Source organism: Oncorhynchus nerka, linkage group LG6 (genome assembly GCF_034236695.1).
Source record: "Oncorhynchus nerka isolate Pitt River linkage group LG6, Oner_Uvic_2.0, whole genome shotgun sequence".
NCBI lineage: Eukaryota > Metazoa > Chordata > Actinopteri > Salmoniformes > Salmonidae > Oncorhynchus > Oncorhynchus nerka.
Genome location: NC_088401.1, coordinates 65,157,819 through 65,177,190, shown reverse-complemented (window position 1 = coordinate 65,177,190; position 19,372 = coordinate 65,157,819). Strand labels below are relative to the sequence as shown.

The following is a 19,372-nucleotide window of genomic DNA, read 5'->3' as shown; positions in this document are numbered from 1 at the left end:
AATGCTTACGAGCCTGCTGCTGCCTACCACCGCTCAGTCAGACTGCTCTATCAAATATCAAATCATAGACTTAATTATAACATAATAACACACAGAAATACGAGCCTTAGGTCATTAATATGGTAAAATCTGGAAACTATCATTTCAAAAACAAAATGTTTATTCTTTCAGTGAAATGCGGAACCGTTCCGTATTTTATCTAACGGTTGGCATCCCTAAGTCTAAATATTGCTGTTACATTGTACAACCTTCAATTTTCCTAATTGAAAGAAATTCATGTTAGCAGGCAATATTAACTAAATATGCAGGTTTAAAAATATATTATTGTGTAGGATTTTAAAGAAAGGCATTGATGTTTATGGTTAAGTACATTGGTGTAACAACAGTGCTTTTTTCGCAAATGTGCTTGTTAAATCATCACCTGTTTGGAGAAGTAGGCTGTGATTCGCTGATAAATTAACAGGTACCGCATCGATTATGTGCAACTCAGGACACGCTAGATAAACTAGTAATATCATCAACCATGTGTAGCTAACTACTGATTATGTTAAGATTGATTGTTTTTTATAAGATAAGTTTAATGCTAGCTAGCAACTTACCTTGGCTTCTTGCTGCACTCGGGTAACAGGTAGTCAGCCTGCCACGCAGGCTCCTCGTGGAGTGCAATGTAAGGCAGGTGGTTAGAGCGTTGGACTAGTAACCGGAAGGTTGCAAGATCAAATCCCAGAGCTGACAAGGTAAAAATCTGTCATTCTGCCCTTGAACAAGGCAGTTAACCCACCTTTCCTAGGCCGTCATTGGTGTCCAATAATACCGATTACCGATTGTTATGAAAACTTGAAATAGGCCCTAATTAATGTGCCATTCCGATGAATCGGTCGACCTCTAATTGATACACCATCCAAAGCATAATTAATAACTTCATCATGCTCAAAAGGATATTCAGCGTCTGCTTTTAAAAGTTTTACACATCTACCAATAGGTTCCCTTCAATGCGAGGCATTGAAAAACCTCCCTAGTCTTTGTGGTTGAATCTGTGTTTGAAATTCACTACTCGATTGAGGGACCATACAGATTCCACTTTTGTGTAGATCAGTGATACAACATCTCAATTTAATTCCGGCTGCAACACAACAAAATGTGGAAAAAGTAAAGGGGTGTGAATACTTTCTAGTGCACTATATAGAGAATAAGCTGCCATGTTGGATGCAAACCAGCACCACACTAGGTGATACGAGCCACGGTGGTGCCTAGTTCTCCTTAATTTATTCCTGCAGAGAAATTGACTCTTGCTAATTGATGCTTAATTTCATAGCATAAAACAGACTTGTCTTGATGTACCACAGGGCATATAAATGGCTCTATATATCTGTTTAAATGAACTTGCCTTGCTTAAGACTTTCTTAATGTCTCTACATTAATGGAGAGGAATATCTAGCCTTCAAAGGCAGCAACGTTTTCCCCACAGCCTCAGCCAGAGCCTTTTTTGCTTTCTTTTCGGGCAAAGGCAGGTAGCTAGCAGGCAGCTTGTACGAACATCGTGCAAAACAGCACTCCTAAGGTCACTCGTTACTGAATAGATACGCCACATGTATGAATCATGCCTTAATTATCATGGAAGGAAACAAAGAGGGAAGAGAACAAAATGCCATGTTTTTGTGCATGTGAGCGGCTTAGTGCTCCATGATTAGTTACCCTTGACACACACACATGCATACACACACACGAACAGCAACACACACATCATGCACTCAAAGGTAAACGTACACGTACACACACACACACACACACACACACACACACACACACACACACACACACACACACACACACACACACACACACACACACACACACACACACACACACATACATAGTATAGACCACCCAGGCTGTCTAAGTAAGCATTAAAAAGCTCATTCCAGAAAAGGAAGAATGGTATTGAGTTCTGAGGAACCAGGGGACAGACGGACACTCACCCATACACACACACACACACACACACACACACACACACACACACACACACAGACAAACATACAGCCATAATATTAACATTTATCAGGCTTGGCCCAGGAATACCTGCCTGCCTGCCTGCCTTCACTCTCCTCCCTTTTCTCTTCTCCTCTCCTCTTTTCTTCCTTCCCTCCTCCCCTCTCCTCCTCTCCTCCTCTCTTCCTTCCCCTCCTCCCTGCTCATCCTCTATGGCCCCAGCTGCAATGCTATGCAATTAAAGCACACCGGGAGATGAAACCCGCTCCCCTTTTTAAAATCAGCTAAGGTAATACATAGCTAAAACTCCAACCCGCCCATTCCAAGGCCACCGCTAGTCAGTGTTTGTGGGCCCAGCAGATAACAAAGGCGTTTGTGACTGACGGAGGGGAGGCAGCAAGTTATAATTGGCAAGTCTGAAGTTGATGATGCCAGTGGGATGAGTCTGAAGTTGATGATGCCAGTGGCATGAGTCTGAAGATACTGTTGATGCCAGTGGCATGAGTCTGAATATGCTGTTGATGCCAGTGGCATGAGTCTGAAGATACTGTTGATGCCAGTGGCATGAGTCTGAAGATACTGTTGATACCAGTGGCATGAGTCTGAAGATACTGTTGATGCCAGTGGCATGAGTCTGAAGATACTGTTGATGCCAGTGGCATGAGTCTGAAGATACTGTTGATGCCAGTGGCATGAGTCTGAAGATACTGTTGATGCCAGTGGCATGAGTCTGAAGATACTGTTGATGCCAGTGGCATGAGTCTGAAGATACTGTTGATGCCAGTGACGTGAGTCTGAAGATACTGTTGATGCCAGTGGCATGAGTCTGAATATGCTGTTGATGCCAGTGGCATGAGTCTGAAGATGCTGTTGATGACAGTGGGATGCCGACATAGACCGAGACCTTTTGTAGAGCGCTGATTCTGACCCCTGCACCCTTCCACCGGATCTGGCCTCCACCGTGGCCTTTCCTCTGAAGGCCACTGGGGCCCCTGATTACGTATTTCGGCAGGTAATTTCGAAGCGACCTGACTAATAATCATTAAAGTAGCAGTGACAGAGGTGGGGAGATATATGGGGCCGACCTTTAGCCGCGGCTACCACGGAAGAGCCTTCGCACAGCGCTGCAGCAGCGGCCCTGGACAGCTCTCCGACTGAATAACTATCATCTGGCAGCGCTGGAGAAGCCACATCACTGTCCTTCACCTAGACGGGGAAAGGATAAGCCTTCAGATATGATTGGGAAGCAGGCCTCAGTCTGTCCAGCCGGCATACATAATTATATTGTAAACGTGTTTTGGCCGGTTGTGTCACATATGTCGTCGGGAGAAAGAGAGGAGGACCAAAGCGCAGCGTGGTAAGTGTTTATGATGATGTTTCATTAAAACTCAGAACACTAAACAATAAATGACAACGTGAATTTACAAAACCGAAACAGTACCGTGTGGCCCAAACACTCACACGGAAACAAACACCCCCAAACCAAAAGTGAAATCCAAGCTACCTAATTGATGATTCTCAATCAGGGACAACAATTGACAGCTGCCTCTGATTGAGAACCATACTAGGCCGAACTCAAAAACCAACATAGAAAAACAAACATAGACTGCCCACCCCAACTCACGCCCTGACCAGACTAAAACAAAGACAAAAACAAAGGAACTAAGGTCAGAACGTGACAGGTTGGAGGTTGGGTGATTGGGTTGAGCCATAGTGTGACCCTGTACCAATGCCCAGGCCTCTTTGTCAGGCAAGGTTAGCATTGAAAAAGATAAGGATGCCCGGGCATGAGTGGAGGTTGGAGACCAAGGGTAAACAGAGGCTGTAAAGACCTCCTGTCCTCCCTGGGTGGGCAGTGATGGTTCACAGGAGACCGAGGGCGAACAGAGGCTGTAAATACCTCCTCTCCTCCCTGAGCAAGGCTATGCCAAACTGTAAACACAGATAATTCCTGGGCCTATGTGGCACAGTTGGTAAGAGCCTTGCGTGTGGTGCTAGTGATGCCAAGGTCGACATACTGTACACCTACTAAAAATGTATGGAAGTCGCTCAGGATAAAAGCTTAGTGGCATATTTATAATATATTTCATATTATACTTCCCCTTGGCTTAACCATTACAGGTTTCGCCCTTGCCTGCATAATGAAGTTCATGTGGTTGATATAAGACGACACAACCAGCACTGGGAGTACAAGGCAGTGCCTTCTGCATCTCATACCTAGGATGTGTCCTAAATGCCACCCTATTCCCTATGGGCCCTGTTCAAAAGTAATGGACTATTTAGGGAACAGGGTTCCATTTAAGACGAATCCCAACACCTACCGAATCCCAACACCTACAGTCATGTATGAAATGGAAATGTTGTCCCTGGTGTTTTAATAGAATATCAAAGAGACTGTGATGATCAGCTCTGATAAAGACGATTAAATAACAGCAACGAGGCTTGTGTGTTTCAAGCCACAAGGAGAACAGTAATCAGCGTGTGTAAAATAACACTCAGTAGTGTGGAAATTGAAGGAGTCGTCGCGGCTCGATTCGCTTCCTCATTATTGAATGACTGACTGAAAGTTTGACTTGACAGACTGATCAAATCTCTGATATGATGTTACGCGTGAGACGCGTTTCGGTGTGTGACCAAGTCAGATATCAGACAGAGCGCAAGGGTAATGACTTTTACCCTTCGTTAATGCCACTTGTTTGTGAGTGACGGCCCCAGATTTCCCACGGTGCCCCATTCCAATCACCCGCCGCCACATCCTGTTGAAGAGGGGAATTTGAAGCCAAAATGATTAATATGCGTGCTCCGTTTTTAAAAAGGATGCCTCTGATTAATTTGTCTCGGAGGTACAATGTGATCAATGCCAATTGTCTGTTTGTTTTTGTAATCACCCATCATTTGAATAAATATATTTCCATTCATTTTCCCAAACTGAAGCTCTGGATTTGGATTTCATACCATCACAGTTTTAGCTGTGAGGCGGCTGATAAGATTATTGTCGGTTGCAGTGACAGCTTTTGTGTTTTCTCCATAATAGATTGTTGCCTTGCAGCTGATGACCCTAAACATGACTAACATCATCAATCAGCAATCGCCCACCAGCCATTGTCAGAGTCATAAATCAAAACACATATTTTAAATATCACCCTTTTTCTCTTTCCGAGGTGTTCGTCCTCCATATTAGGAGTATGTAATGTTAGTACGTTTATCTGTCACAGCAGTTGTGATGATTGATTCGTGATTTGAATCCTACCTACTGCACTATTTGTTGTGTTTATATTATGCTGGCTCCAAAAAGTCTGGGAGGGTGAATGTAGCTTAACTCCAGCCACAAACAGTGGAGTCAACAACATCTGTGAGACCGTGGACCATTTAGTGGCCTGTAAACTATTTCCTGTGCCTAATACTGCCTTTATAGGAAAGCCAAACAGCCTCCAGTCCACACTGCCCATAATTTACTGTAGAGGATTAATCAGAGTCAAAGTCGTGTTCCTATGTGCCCCAGCCCTTTGAAAGACTGGGGTGAAACAATGACCTCGCATTTTCAGTTCCCCCTCTCAATAGATTTCTGTTTTTTTTTCTGCTGTTACGAAAGACTGACTCATAAGCAAAGCGGCATGGCCGCTTCTCCCAGAAGTAAAGTCCAAAAGGGGGACAATTGGTCTCTTTCATCAAAGCTATTTAACCAGACAGTGCTGAATTGTCTGTGAAGATTCACTCAGATTCACTCGCTGCAGGAGATTGAAAACGTGGCCGAATGTATTTGTGCTGCTCTGAGACGGGTTTCTGCTGCCACCGACCACAACTAGGGGCGGAGAGTTAACTGGCACTTCTCTGAACCCAATTCAGAGTCTCCCTGGATCAAAGGCATGGCACTCAGCCCTACCACTGTCTGGAGAGGGCATGCGCCCGGCCGACCGGCACAATGGAAAAACCCAAGGGCCATTAATTCTACCCAATTTACCTTTCGTTTGGCTTTCATTTGGCCCTTATATAAATTCACACCCAGTCGGCACGAGCAAATAAAAAGATCCTTGTTAGGCGATCATTACTCGGCTAATTGCTTTAGGAATGTGCCATCCACTTAAAGTCAAGGTCAGGGGGAGTGCGCCCACAGAGAGCCTCTAATTTGTAGTCTCTAATGGAGGAGTGGCGGCCATTTTGACTCAGCTCGTGTGAGTCGCAGCGGGGGGGGGTCAGAGATGAAAGAAATAGTGCAATTATCCCGGTAACCGGCAGTGTCAGAGTCACTTTGATTGAAGATAGCCCTGGGAGAAAGGAGCTTAGGACTCTGGGATGTGAGATGGAACATGGTGAAGCTAAGAGTAATACTACTACTAACATAACTTTCCAATGCAATCTTGATCCCTGTGTCACAGTCGATGGTGGAAACATTTTGTCCATTTGTTTCCTTAGACATCCATTTGAATCTTTCTCTTCTGTTTAGCTGCTTCTACATATATTTTTCTGACCCACAACCGAAGCGAGAACATCAATTCACCCAATCCAATCCGCTGTCTGACTGTCCCTGCTCTGGGAGAGCTGGTACTCACCGGGAAAAGAAAAGGAGACCAATTTGATTTCATTTAAAGCACACACACGTCACTGAACAGAGAAAGATCAAGTTAAAAAAAGAGAAACATTTAGCTATCACAGAAAAATAAACCTTTCCAGTAAGGTGTAAGCAATCCATCCCATCTATACTTCAAATGAAATGTTCTCAATATCTCTGTCTCTGGCTTTCCTTTGTGTGGATCACCTGTCCTTTAAAGCACCTAACTTCTTTCCTTCCTCTCACCGACTTGCCGTTTGTCCTTCACAGAGAGACATTGGAGTTGAGCTGGATAACCGTCTGGATGATCATGGCTACTGCTGCCAGCACTGTCGTCGTGGTTACCGCTACTGCCAGCGCTACTACGAGCCTCTGGGGGGGTTCAACCCCTACCCCTACTACTACCAAGGAGGACGTGTCATCTGTCAGATCATCATGCCCTGCAACTGGTGGATAGCCCGTATGCTCGGGAGGATCTGATTGGATAGTGGAACTGGATTCAACTATGTTTCAGCACAAATGACAGGTGCATTCATTTAAGGCTGGATTTACACTGCAGTAGGCTTAGTGTCTCAGCAACCGCAAAGAGACTTTAGTGCATGCCAGAATTTGTATTAACTCTAAGCAAGAGTAAGTGACATTTTGCTTTTGTGAACGCTTGGTAGAGTGTAAACCCAGCCTAGGCCCATTATCTTTGAAAATAATCAAATCTACTGTCAGTCTCTCATAAGTCTAAATGGAGTTTTGGGAGCATCTTGGTGATTTCTCTAAAAGGCCTTGATGTGTCATCGGTGTGCTGAAGTGCAATTTTTCTTTCAACATGTATTAAATATTTTTTAAAGAATTTGTAACAGTAGCTAAAGAGCTAGTATTGGACGTTTCTCACGGTGCTGCATTTCTTTCTCATTTCATTTCCTTCTTAATCTTTTTTATGAGTGGCGTGTAACCGACTTTCTCTTGCTGTGTGGAGCAGACCTATGTTCAAATAGTATTTGATTTCTTTCAAATACTTTGAGTTTTGATTGAGCTTTCCTGGAGTGCTAGATCGATCAGGGTTTGCATTTTTGGTACTATCCCGGTGGTCCAATCGCACAAGACAAACACAGCTAAAGTATTTGAAAGAAAACGAATACTATTTGAACCCACGTCTGCTATGGCCTATGACAACCAACAATGTATTTTATGTAGAACATACTGAAGTGCTGTAGCCTGCTCACTCTGTCAAGAGCATTTAACCCTTTCTAGACTAAAAAAAATATATGTCCTATTTTTTGTGAATGATCTGTTTTGACTATTGTTTACTACAATTAGCATGTTTAACTTGAAATATATATGTATTGATGAGGAGGTATATAAACACATAGCAAAAAAACTATCAGAATGAGTCGACTAATTATAATGAAGCAGCGGCTATAGGTATGCTTAATTCTTTTAATTCAACTTGCCAATCTTTATTTGATGTAAAGTCATTATTGTTATTTTAAGCAGCATTGTTTTAACTGTAATGGCTGTAAATGACATAATTATGCCACAGCTCAATTACCATTATGTAATGTAATCTGCACATTTTTCTCCGTTGCTCAATAGCTCACAGTAATCATGCTCTGAACAGTGATTCTACCGGAATAGATAGGCCTACAACCACAAGAGATACTGTTATTATCAATTACATGCAATTAAAATGTATTTTGATACTAAAATACATCTAATGCTACTCATATCAAGATAAAGAACTGACTTCTTGTGAGTCTTAATTTGCATTCAAAGTTACTATAGCAATGCGGCATCCATATTAGGACGTTTTGTCTGATAACTAATATAATGGTTTCACCTGACAACTGAGGAACTTCCTAATATGGATGCCATATTCAGGTTTCTACTGGCTGAAATTCCAACATTGGTGGAAAAAAGTCCAATACCATACATTCAAATGGTCCAATGCTGCAGTTTACACATCTATTAACCTTTGAGGGTCAACCTATGACATGTCCTGCCTCCAAAATGTATTGATTAAGTCATATGCCACTTTGCTTCAAAATACATTATACACCCTGTTCATAATGCTCTATGAAAGTAGTTATAGATGTTTATGAGCACGGTTATTAGAACAGATGTTGTTATTATGTATTATATAGGTTGTTCATAAGAAGTGTTACTAACATCCTTCCTCGAAAAGAAACCTAAATAGATGCTCTTTAACCAAAGCAACAAAAGAGGTAAAAAGACAGATGAGAAAAGATAGAGCCGGTTTCACTTTGATTCATGTTGGTTTGAAGTACATCCAATTTCTCTGTACCCTCCCTCCAAGTGATGTACCCTCCCAGTAATGTTGCATGAAACATACTGTAGGTTCTCTACATTTAGAATGTTGGGAAGGTTAAAAAAACAATCGACCTCAAAAAGGTCAAACATTTCGCGAAAATAAGCAAATTGACTGTGTCTGTCTTAAGTCTAAACTCAACTTCATTACTTATGTTAATGTATTAATTAACAGGCGGAAGTAAACAACTGAAGTTCAAGCTGCAAACATTGTATTTTCAAATCAATAATGTCAATGGCCAAGGACAACATGTCGAGTAAAAATATTGTCAGGCGTTAACAAATGCAATAATTGCAAACATACTTCAAATGTGCCGACAGGCAGCTCCGCCATGCCCCAAGGCGGTTCTGAAAATAATATACAATTTGTGTTGATATGTATTTTGTTCTGCCTGTATTTTTCCCTTATCACGTCATGCTGCTGTGTGCATTAAAGCTGACACAATCAGTATACTGTAGCAACAGACATGGTAAACGATGGAAAGAGAATGGGAGGGAGAGGGAGCAGGAGAGGGAGACAGAGAGACAGAGAGACAGAGAAAGTCAAACAGACGATGGACTGACTGTGTATAAAAATGGTTAGGTATTATTATAGTATTAGTATTATGTATTATTACTAGTATTATGTTTGATCTTATTATGATATTATGTTTGATAACCAGCGGTCTCATGCATTGTCAATCCTGCAAGGTTTCTCAGGAGATTCAGGCTTGGCTATTGTGTGGTTGTGAGAGTAAATAGCCCATGGGAGCCTTGAGAGTAATTTTGAATGGGCCACCTCACTCTGACGGTGGAATGTGATACAGATATGACAGAAATTGTGTTACTGAGAACATTTCACGCCTTCTTGAAAGTCTTGGCCAGTGAGTAGAGACGAAGGAAGTTAATCTGTATAATATCCACCTGATAATGTATTCTACTGTTGTTCCCCTCCGCTCATAATAGAGGATTTCTGAAGGTAAAAGGAGACAGGCGAAAGTTGTTCTGTTAGACAATGATTTGATACGATTTCCCCCCTTATGATTGGTGGGTGTATCAATATCAAGTTGGCCCATAACTGTCAAATTTGCCATGAATTAAATCTCAATTGTTCTCCATCTGTAATGCCATGAGAGCAATAGATTCTGATTAGTACCCGATTCGTGAGTGATTCGTTTTTTTAATAGTTAGGAGACTGAGGACAATCGTTGTTTGGATGTTGAAATGTGAATTGTCCAATTTGTGAGTAGGTGTATCTTTCCTCAACATACCCTATCCAGATGACTACAAGCTACACATTAAAATCTGTATCTATGACTCCACTCAGAGTAAACACCAGAATCTGTAGTTTCAAAGGTAAATCCCTCATGTCCACGTTCCTCATGTAAATGATTCAGCATCTAGGAAAAAATCCCTGGAAGCTTGTTTAGCATTGTGTTGAGCAGAGCAGGCGTGCAGAAGAGAAACAGTGCTGCAGGATCCATACTGCAGCAATTGGACCATGAAGGCCTGATTCACGCAGTCTCCTCTGAACAGTTGATGTTGAGATGTGTTTGTTACTTGAACTCTGTGAAGCATTTATTCGGGCTGCAATTTCTGAGGCTCGTAACTCTAATGAACTTATCCTCTGCAGCAGAGGTAACTCTGGGTCTTCCATTCCTGTGACGGTCCTCATGAGAGCCAATTTCATCATAGCGCTTGATGGTTTTTGCGAGTGCGCTTGAAGAAACGTTCAAAGTTCTTGAAGTTATCCGTATTGACTGACCTTTATGTCTTAAAGTAATGATGGACTGTCATTTTTCTTTGCTTATTTGAGCTGTTCTTGCCATAATATGGACAGTATTTTACCAAATAGGACTATCTTCTGTATACCCCTTTACTTTGTCACAACACAACTGATTGGCTCAAATACATGAACTTTTATGAAGGCACATCTGTCACCTCATGAAGCTAGTTGAGAGAATGCCAAGAGCGTGCAAAGCTGTCATCAAGGCAAAGGGTGGCTATAAGAAGAATCTCAAATATAAAATATATTTTGATTTGTTTAACTTTTTTTCGTTACTACATGATTCCATATGTGTTATTTTATAGTTGCGACGTCTTCACTATTACTCTACAATGTAGAAAACAGTAAAACAAAATATAAAGAAAAACCCTTGAATGAGTAGGTGTTCAAAAACTTTTGACCGGTAGTGTACACTTGTGAATTCACTTTTGTTACCACATCAAAACTGCAGTGTCATTTACCTCTCTATGAGTGAGGGGAGAGACATATTTGGCTTGTCAGGTGGATAGTGTTACAGATGTATTGCTAGTGCCATCTTGTGGTCTCATGACAGAATGGCCATTTTGAGACTGATCTCCACCAGTGTTGCGTTATGATTACCTGCAGGGGCCCTATGCTTTAAGGTTTAACTTGTCAGCTTGAGTACGTAAATGCCTTTCTTTGCTATTTCTAACTCAAACTTTGAATCATCTGTCAAATTCAAATAACAGCACATATCAACATCTATGGAAAGAGCCTCCCCTTTGAAAATCCTTTCATATATTCAGAACCCAGTGGTCACTCAGATGGCCAAATTACAGTTGAGGTGGGTTGCTAGGCAGAGCACAGTGCATGGCAGTAGTACTGCTAGGCCATGAGACAACAGACAAACGCTATTATGTTTGGGCTGTGTTGTGGGGTCAGTGTACATGGTCCACGATGCACTGAAGGCCTGATGTTTGAATAATCTCTCCGCCATGGTTCCCGACACAGGCTGGAGGCTCTACCGTGCCAGCCGTCATCCTTCAACAGCTCCTCGCTCCGCGTGAGAGAGGCATGTGGAGCGGCACGGCAGTAAACACTCACTAGCGCGAGCTAGGTCGTCTCACACTGTGTCACTGGCTGCAGGCGACGCAGGAAATAGACCTCTCCCCTCCCAGGTTCCGGATGGACTGGGCTGCCTGGCTCTCTCTCCGGGCTCTCTGACTCACTGCCGCACACGCACACACACGCACACACACGCACACACACACACACACACACACAGAAGCTCGTCTTTCATTAGCTTTATAATCCCACTAGCATCTTGCTGGCTTTGAAGTCCAGACACCACAGGTCTATTCAGGTGGAGTGAAAAGGTAGTTAGCATCTCACTGCGTGATACAGCATGAAACAAAAATGGAGACGGTTTTGAAATATTACATCGATATGGATCAGGACAATGGTCCATCGGCGAAGGCTTATGCAGTCATTGTTGGTGACAGGAAGTGGTATTGTGGCAGTTTTTCTGTGTTGTTTGGTGTGGTAACCCTATGGCGTTGCAGGAGTGTGTGGTCCGCAGCTGTGTGGGGAGAGGGGGTGGGTGTCGTGCATGGAGTGTTGGGGGGGTGGTTGTGTACAGCAGCCAAACCCATCTGTCAGCTCTCTCAGCAGACCCCCACCCGAGGCTCACTCAATCCCAGCCAATGTACACCCCCCCCTTCCCTTCTCCCATACTCTCAACCCACTGCTCAGGCTGCTCCGTACAGTAGGTCAGCCTCCACTGTCCCCCAGCACGACTGGACTAATGTATTCATCTGCCTACGGCAACTGGAAGACGACTCCGAGGTACGGTCCAATCAGTCTCTTTGGCCTGCTAAAGGCTTCATACCAGTAGAAATGCCTTTTCTTCTCCTGTTCTTCAAATCCCATGTTGCAGATTGTACACAGCAATATTGCTCTCTAACTTCAAAGCTTGGAGCTACTTCAATACCATTATGTGTACAATAAAAGCCCATAAGTAGCCCTTTAGAAACCAGCAGCACAGCTGCTTCTGCTATTATCTAGAACAGACTGGTTTGTCTGTCTGTCTCCTGAGCACGATTCGTAGCGTCAGTTGCACCAATGAACAGCTTATTCTTGCTCAAATCTCAATTGTTGCCAGTTTGTTTCATGTAGACATATTGTAGTCGTTGCTGTCGTTTCTCCCCCGCTGCAGTAGGACTAGCAGGCCCACGGTTTTCTGTTGTTTTTACAGCAACAGACGTGGAAGAGGGACATATGGCTGGAAACATCCTGACCCTCATCACAGCCCTCTTTAAGCACGATGTGTTACGGAGTTACGGAGTAAAGGACTAGAGCTTGAACTATCCAATTGGTACCTTTGGTGTAGCTCAATCGGTTGGTATGTTGTCAGGGAGGACGGTTATGTGTGTTTGTGAGCAGAGGATCACTGGTTTGAGCCTGGCATGGGGACAGAGACCGTGGAGGAAGATATACTGAGAGCAGCACACCGACATGTGCTTGATTTGATCTTGTGTGAAAGTGTGTGTTAATATGCTCATCAAAGAGGAGACAAGGTAAAAGTAGAATTATTTTATCAGTCAGTCCCAGTTTTCAAAACAGCCTGCCCACACTATTTTGTCTTATATCATATTGACAACCTGGTTAAACCAGACTGAAAAAAATGTGTGCATCAGTTTGAATGCAAAGCTATAATATTGTTTGGTGTTATATTGATAGCCTGGTTAAACCAGACTGAATGCCGGACTGATGTTAAAAGTAGCGGAATCAGTTTGGATTCCAGGCTATTACACTGAGTATACAAAACATTACTCTTTCCATGACATAGACTGACCAGGTGAATCCAGGTGAAAGCTATGATCCCTTATTGATGTCATTTGTTAAATCCAATTCGATCAGTGTAGATGAAGGGGTGGAGACAGGTTAAATAATCATTTTAAAAAGAGGCATGGATTGTGTATGAGTGCCATTCAGAGGGTGAATGGGCAAGACAAAAGATTTAAGTGCCTTTGAACGGGGTATGGTAGTACGTGCCAGGCACACCAGCTTCTGTCAAGAACTGCAATGCTGCTGGGTTGTTCACACTCAACAATTTCCCGTGTGAATCAAGAATGGTCCACCACCCAAAGGACTTCCAGCCAACTTGACACAACTGTGGGAAGCATTGCAGTCAACATGGGCCAGCATCCCAGTGGAACACTTTTGACACCTTGTAGAGTCCATGCCCTGATGAATTGAGACTGTTCTGAGGGGAAAGGTGTGTGTGGGGGGGGTTCCTAATGTTTAGTATACTCAGTGTATATTGAATAAACACTGAAGCGGAATATAAGCAAAATGTGTTTTATTATTATAAAGGTCCATTGCAGCCGTTTTCATCTCAACATCAAATCATTTCTGGGTAACATTTAAGTACCTTACTGGGATTGTTTTCAATTACAATGGTCAAAAAGAAACAAAAATAGATTCTTAGCAAAGAGCAATTTCTCAAGCAAGAATGTTGATAGGACTGTCTGGGAGTGTCCTGGGTGGGGAGGGGAAAACTGAAAACTAGCTGTTATTGGCAGAGAGGATTGGAACTCTTGCTTATTGGTCTATTAACTAATTTACTGTCTGGTGATGTTATCAGGCAGGCCGAAACTCTATCCCACCAAAACAGGCAGAAATTTCAGGTGGTCTTTTCAAACACCTCTTACACTAAAATGGCATTATCATCATTTTCAAAATTTCACAGTATTATTCCAACCACATAGTGTGGAAATATATATAAAACACAGGAAAATAACGCTTTGACTGCACTGGGCCTAAATATTATTTCTTAAAAAAAATCTAATCTAGTTTCAGCATAGGAGGAAACCACAGAAAACCCAAGACAAAGGAAAACGTAATGATCGGACAGACAGCGCGGACAGACGCCAACATCTCACATACAACAGTGCTTAAAAAGGAAAATACCTGTATATACAACATAAGCGTCTGTAAGCAGGAAAATCCAGTCAACCCCACCCACAGAGTTCATTGCAGTCAATTATCAACACCAAAGACTGTTTTGGTACTTTTTGTAACCCTAGAGAGCATTGATTGTCACAACTTTTCATAACTTTGTACTGTACAACATTCAGATTGTCAACACAGAGAGCCCTTTGGTTGACATAAGACTGATGCCTGGGCACAAGTTCTAAAAAGTAGCATAACCTAAAGTAGCATAACCTAATGAAGCAGGCGTCAAATAAATGCCTGAGCGACGTTTCTTTCTGGACCTGTTGAGAAGGGAAAAAATGATGGGAGGTTCTCTTCTGCACTGTTGAAACAAATCCGTAAATGTGGAGGAGTTAAGATGGAGTGTCACCGTGTTAATGTCAAAAGCGGAAGTCACGTCACAGACTCTCCATTTCGCCTGAAATTAGCATTAAAGCTTGTCCTCAGATGCTGAGCTAGAGTTCAGATGGTCTGTTGTTCACTCCAGCTCAAGTGAAAAAAATACAAGTAATTTAGCCATGGTAGCGCTCAAGATAAATATTGGTTTACTTACACTAGCATCTGCAGGCTATCATGGCCATTCAGAGACCCTGACGTCTCAGGTCCCTAACAAAACTGGGACACCCAATAAAAAGAGCACAGACACCAGTCTGACCAAAGACCAAGAGCTAGGAGCGGAGCACCAGAATTGTAAATGCATAGAAGTAGGGAGGAAAACACCAGTGTTGAGTCACAATTTGCGTCACAAAATAACTGGGTTAGGAGAGGTCACAGAGGACCTGATTGAGACCAAATGACCAAATGAACTGGATAGGGGTGTGTGAATCTATCCAACTGATCTCTACTGCTTGACTGTTGAATGAGGCTAGAGGTGTGTCTGCTGTACAAAGGGAAGAAGAACCAAAGCACATACAACACAATGTTTAAATGACACAGGACAGAGATGTTTATAGAGACCATCATTTGCGTCGGGGCAAACCACTTTGAGTCCAAAACAGAGGAAGTATCATCATCAATGCTGCGCTGATTATAAGGAATGCTTAAAAAAACATATCAGCTTTTTGGAGAAAAAAATTCACCGACATATGAGCTTCCTGTTATTTGATTTCATATACTTTGTATATTATCCCTCGTGTTTTCCATATGTAAATAACAAACAAATGTGCCTTTTTATACAGAATTTAGAAATTCACAAAATAAATACATTTGTGGCCTTAAATTGATTCTCAATAGTATATTATTACTTTATATATATTTATATATATTCCATTTCATATAAACAGGATTAAAGGCCTTAATGGGAAGATAGGAGGCTAGTAAAATCTATTTTATTTTTCCTCCGTATTTTCTCTCGCTCTCTCTCTCTCTCTCCCTGCATCAAGTCTGCAGCTATATACAAACAGGTTTGTGATTGGACTGTCCAAGGGGACAGGAAATGCCCATTTCCATAGTAACACATTGCTGTAAGGCGATGAGTAATGGAGGGGAAAGCACACCTTATCGACAACTTATAATATGGGGGGATATGGAGGAAACTCCGGATAAGTCACAAACGTTTGAGTCAAAACAATCTGAACCGTCATTTTTTTCCCCCTCAGACTTTTTCAGTCAAGAGTTTGAACTGTTTTACCTTTACGTATAAGGCACTCTTCCATTAAAGGTCAGTAAGGTGCGTTTCCGTCATTCTGCTCATCAAGTCTGATTTCATTGCATTCTCCCACGTGAGTTCCCATCTCCTGGTTTTGGTTTGCTGTTTTTGTCTGTTAGCATTGACACAAGTCTGATGAGATGTACTGGTAGGTAGAACATTTACTAATCTAACTGGCACATGTGGTGGGGTAGATCCCTGGTTATCCAATGGCTGTTCTCCTGGTGGGGACAGGTTCGGGAAGGGGGCGGGTCTACTGACAGTAGCAAGGTAGGTAGGTAGATTGATCCGAGTGAGGGCCTTTCGAACTATGGAGCCTTCAACAACACATCACAAAACAATCCCTTGATGTTGAAATTTGGGCACGGGATCACAACATCAGTGAGTAAAGCAAAAACATCCTGCAGGGGCCAACGTTTGGTCTCTGTTTGCCGCTCCACATTTAAAAATCCATCGCTTCTCAAAATAAGATTATCAACGGGAACAAGAACAAGGAAACTTTGTTAAAAAGCAATTCCACCACTTTTCAACCTCATTTTCATTGTCTCCAGTAAAATACCAGTGTCTACATATGTGAAAACAGCGTGTTTCTATGATCTGTGGTTAAAAAGATAAGAATAAAGGTCCTAAATGTGTTAACTTTTGATGATGTTGGGTAGAACTTTTTAACTTTATATATGTTTCGACAAAACGTACAAATGCGCCATTTTCACATATGTAGACAATGGTATTTTACTGGAGACAATGAAAATGAGGTTGAAAAGTGGTGGAATTGCCCTTTGGGTAGTCTTTATGTTGATGTCATAGTCCAACTTTGATGGAGAGTCCAGGCCTATTAGCAGGTTGGCATTTATTGTCATGAATCTCGCCCTTGACGCAGCTTTTCAGAGTGGGCACTAGCTGGAACAGCCACAAAGTCGTAAAATCTGATTTTAAACCTAACCTTAACCTGATGGACTACAGTTATCCATTGGATGGTACCATCGATCGGAATCCCGCCAATAAATATCTGGACATTTGGATTGACAAAAACATACGAATGAGATGTTGAGATAAATGAGATAAAGTGGGCTTCTTTTTCTAACTCGATCTTGCCTATCCCTAAATAGCAGGAAGCAGATTGTACCGTCAACTGTCCTACCAGTTCTTGACTATGGTGACACCATTTACCAGATTGCCGCAGCCACTATTCTTAAACCTGCGAATGCCGTCTACCATAGTGCCATTCGGGCTTTTTCTCCATAGATGACCGTTTTATTACTCATCACTGCATCCTGTATCAAAAGGTTGGCTGGTCCTCATTAACGTCCCATATATCACTTCATTACTCCCTTGTTGTTTACAAAGCTCTACTACATAAGCTTCCAACTTGCCTCACTTCGTTGTTAAAGTATCAAACATGATATAAAGTATAAAATCAGGAGACACCAAACTCTTGAGGTTCCTTGTGGTCTCCACAGAACTAAGTAAATCCTCTTTTAGTTTTAATACACCTCATTGCTGGAACCAATTTTACAATACATTACAATTGGATGTTGTACTGCCGCTCGGGCAATTGCAAATACTAATTGGGGAACTTCTTACTAAGGAATGTAAGAATATTTGTGTTGTGCTGTATTTTAGTTTGTTTTACATTGCATCTGATTTCAATTCGATTTTGTCTTATGAATAGTATGTGCATGGCTCCCTTGTGAAAGAAACCCTGGTCTCAATGGTGACTCCCTGTTCAAATAAAGGTAAAATAAAAAACCTAATCTTAACTACACTGCTAATCCTAATGCCTAACCCTAAATTAAGATCAAAAAGCTCATTTTTGTCTTCCTTAATTTTTACGATAGAGACAATTTTGACTTTTCAGCTGGACCATCTAGTGGAAATCACTCTGTTCTGCCTCCAGGACAAGACTCATGACAATAAAGGTAAGCTTGTGGTCTACTAGACCTCTGTGGGTTCTGCCTTGATCTGGATGAAGGAGGCTGGAAGGTGGACAGTGATCTCTGGCAGCTCCTGGAGCCCCTTGACCCCCACCATGTGCTCCGGTTGCAGGGCCATCTCCCCGCGCACCTCTAGCTCCTCCACGGGGGTCAGGCCCTCACTGGGGCTGCTTCCCTGGGAAAAGTATCCGTTCACTGGAGACTCGCTTCCAGTCTCCACCTGGTTCGGTCCAAGGCTTTGGTTCTTCCCGATGATCACAGTCCTGTAGGTGAGCTCTGCTTCCCCTGCCTCCATCTCCTCCTTGGCAAACGACGGGTCTCCATTAACCAATGACTGCAGGTAGTAGGGGTCCAGCATCTCCTCCTTGATGCCGTGCAGGCCATGGAGGAGCTCGCCACCGCTGGAGGACTTGAGGACCGTAGCAATGACGGTCCCCGGCTGCTGGGCCACCATGGTCTGACCGGTGGCCGTGTTGAGAGTGACCATGCGGGGAAGGCCGTTGAGGGAGGCAGTGGTGGAGCTGAGGACCCCTGTGGTGGTAGTGGAGCCCAGGCTGGTGACAAGGAACTGGGGGTGCTGATGGTGATCCTGGAGGCTGCCCATCCCGGTGGCCAGGGAGGCCGTCTGGATGGTGAGGACATCCTTGCCCCCCGCCGTGGTAGAAGGGACGGTGTGGAGGATGACCCTGGGCTGGGAGGAGTGGCTGGACGAGTCACCGTTGGACAGGAGGGGCTGCAGCTGGCCAGAAGACGTCAGGACCATGGGGACGGAGTTAGGCATGTTGATGGTCCTGAGGAGAGAGAGGAGATCAGATCAATCAATCAACCAATTAAATGTATTTTATAAAACCCTTTCTATATCAGCAGTTGACACAAAGTGCTTAACAGTCAGGTTCAGACACACACTTTTAATAGAACACTATTCTAGTATGATATAGTTAAGCAATAAAGCCAGAGGGGGTGTTGTATATGGCCAATATGCAACGCGGCGTGCCTGGATACAGCCCTTAGCTGTGTTATATTGCCATACACCACCAACCCCTGAGGTGCCTTATTGCTATTATAAACTGGTTAACAACCTAATTAGAAGAGTAAAAAATAAATGTTTTGTCATACCTGTGGTATACAGTCTGATATACCATGGCTTTCAGGCAATCAGCATTCAGGGCTCAAACCACCCAGTTTATAGTATAGTATAGAACATATCT

At 42.9% G+C, this 19,372-nt stretch overlaps 2 protein-coding genes across 7 annotated transcripts in view; one reads left to right on the top strand and one right to left on the bottom strand.

The window, feature by feature from the left end:
• The window catches only part of tnmd (tenomodulin), a 93,747-nt gene extending 83,586 nt beyond the window's left edge, over positions 1-10,161 (top strand). Inside the window, exon 7 of the mRNA XM_065019810.1 lies at positions 6,812-10,161. Coding sequence (XP_064875882.1) covers positions 6,812-7,021 — 210 coding nt within the window. The 3' untranslated portion in view covers positions 7,022-10,161. The remainder of the gene's footprint in view (positions 1-6,811) is intronic.
• Positions 10,162-13,930: 3,769 nt separating this feature from the next.
• The window catches only part of elf1 (E74-like ETS transcription factor 1), an 84,170-nt gene continuing 78,728 nt past the window's right edge, over positions 13,931-19,372 (bottom strand). For all 6 annotated transcript variants that reach the window (XM_029662399.2, XM_065019808.1, XM_029662397.2 and 3 more), the window contains exon 9: positions 13,931-18,955. In XM_029662399.2, the coding sequence (XP_029518259.1) occupies positions 18,166-18,955 (790 nt within the window). In that variant the 3' untranslated portion in view covers positions 13,931-18,165. The remainder of the gene's footprint in view (positions 18,956-19,372) is intronic.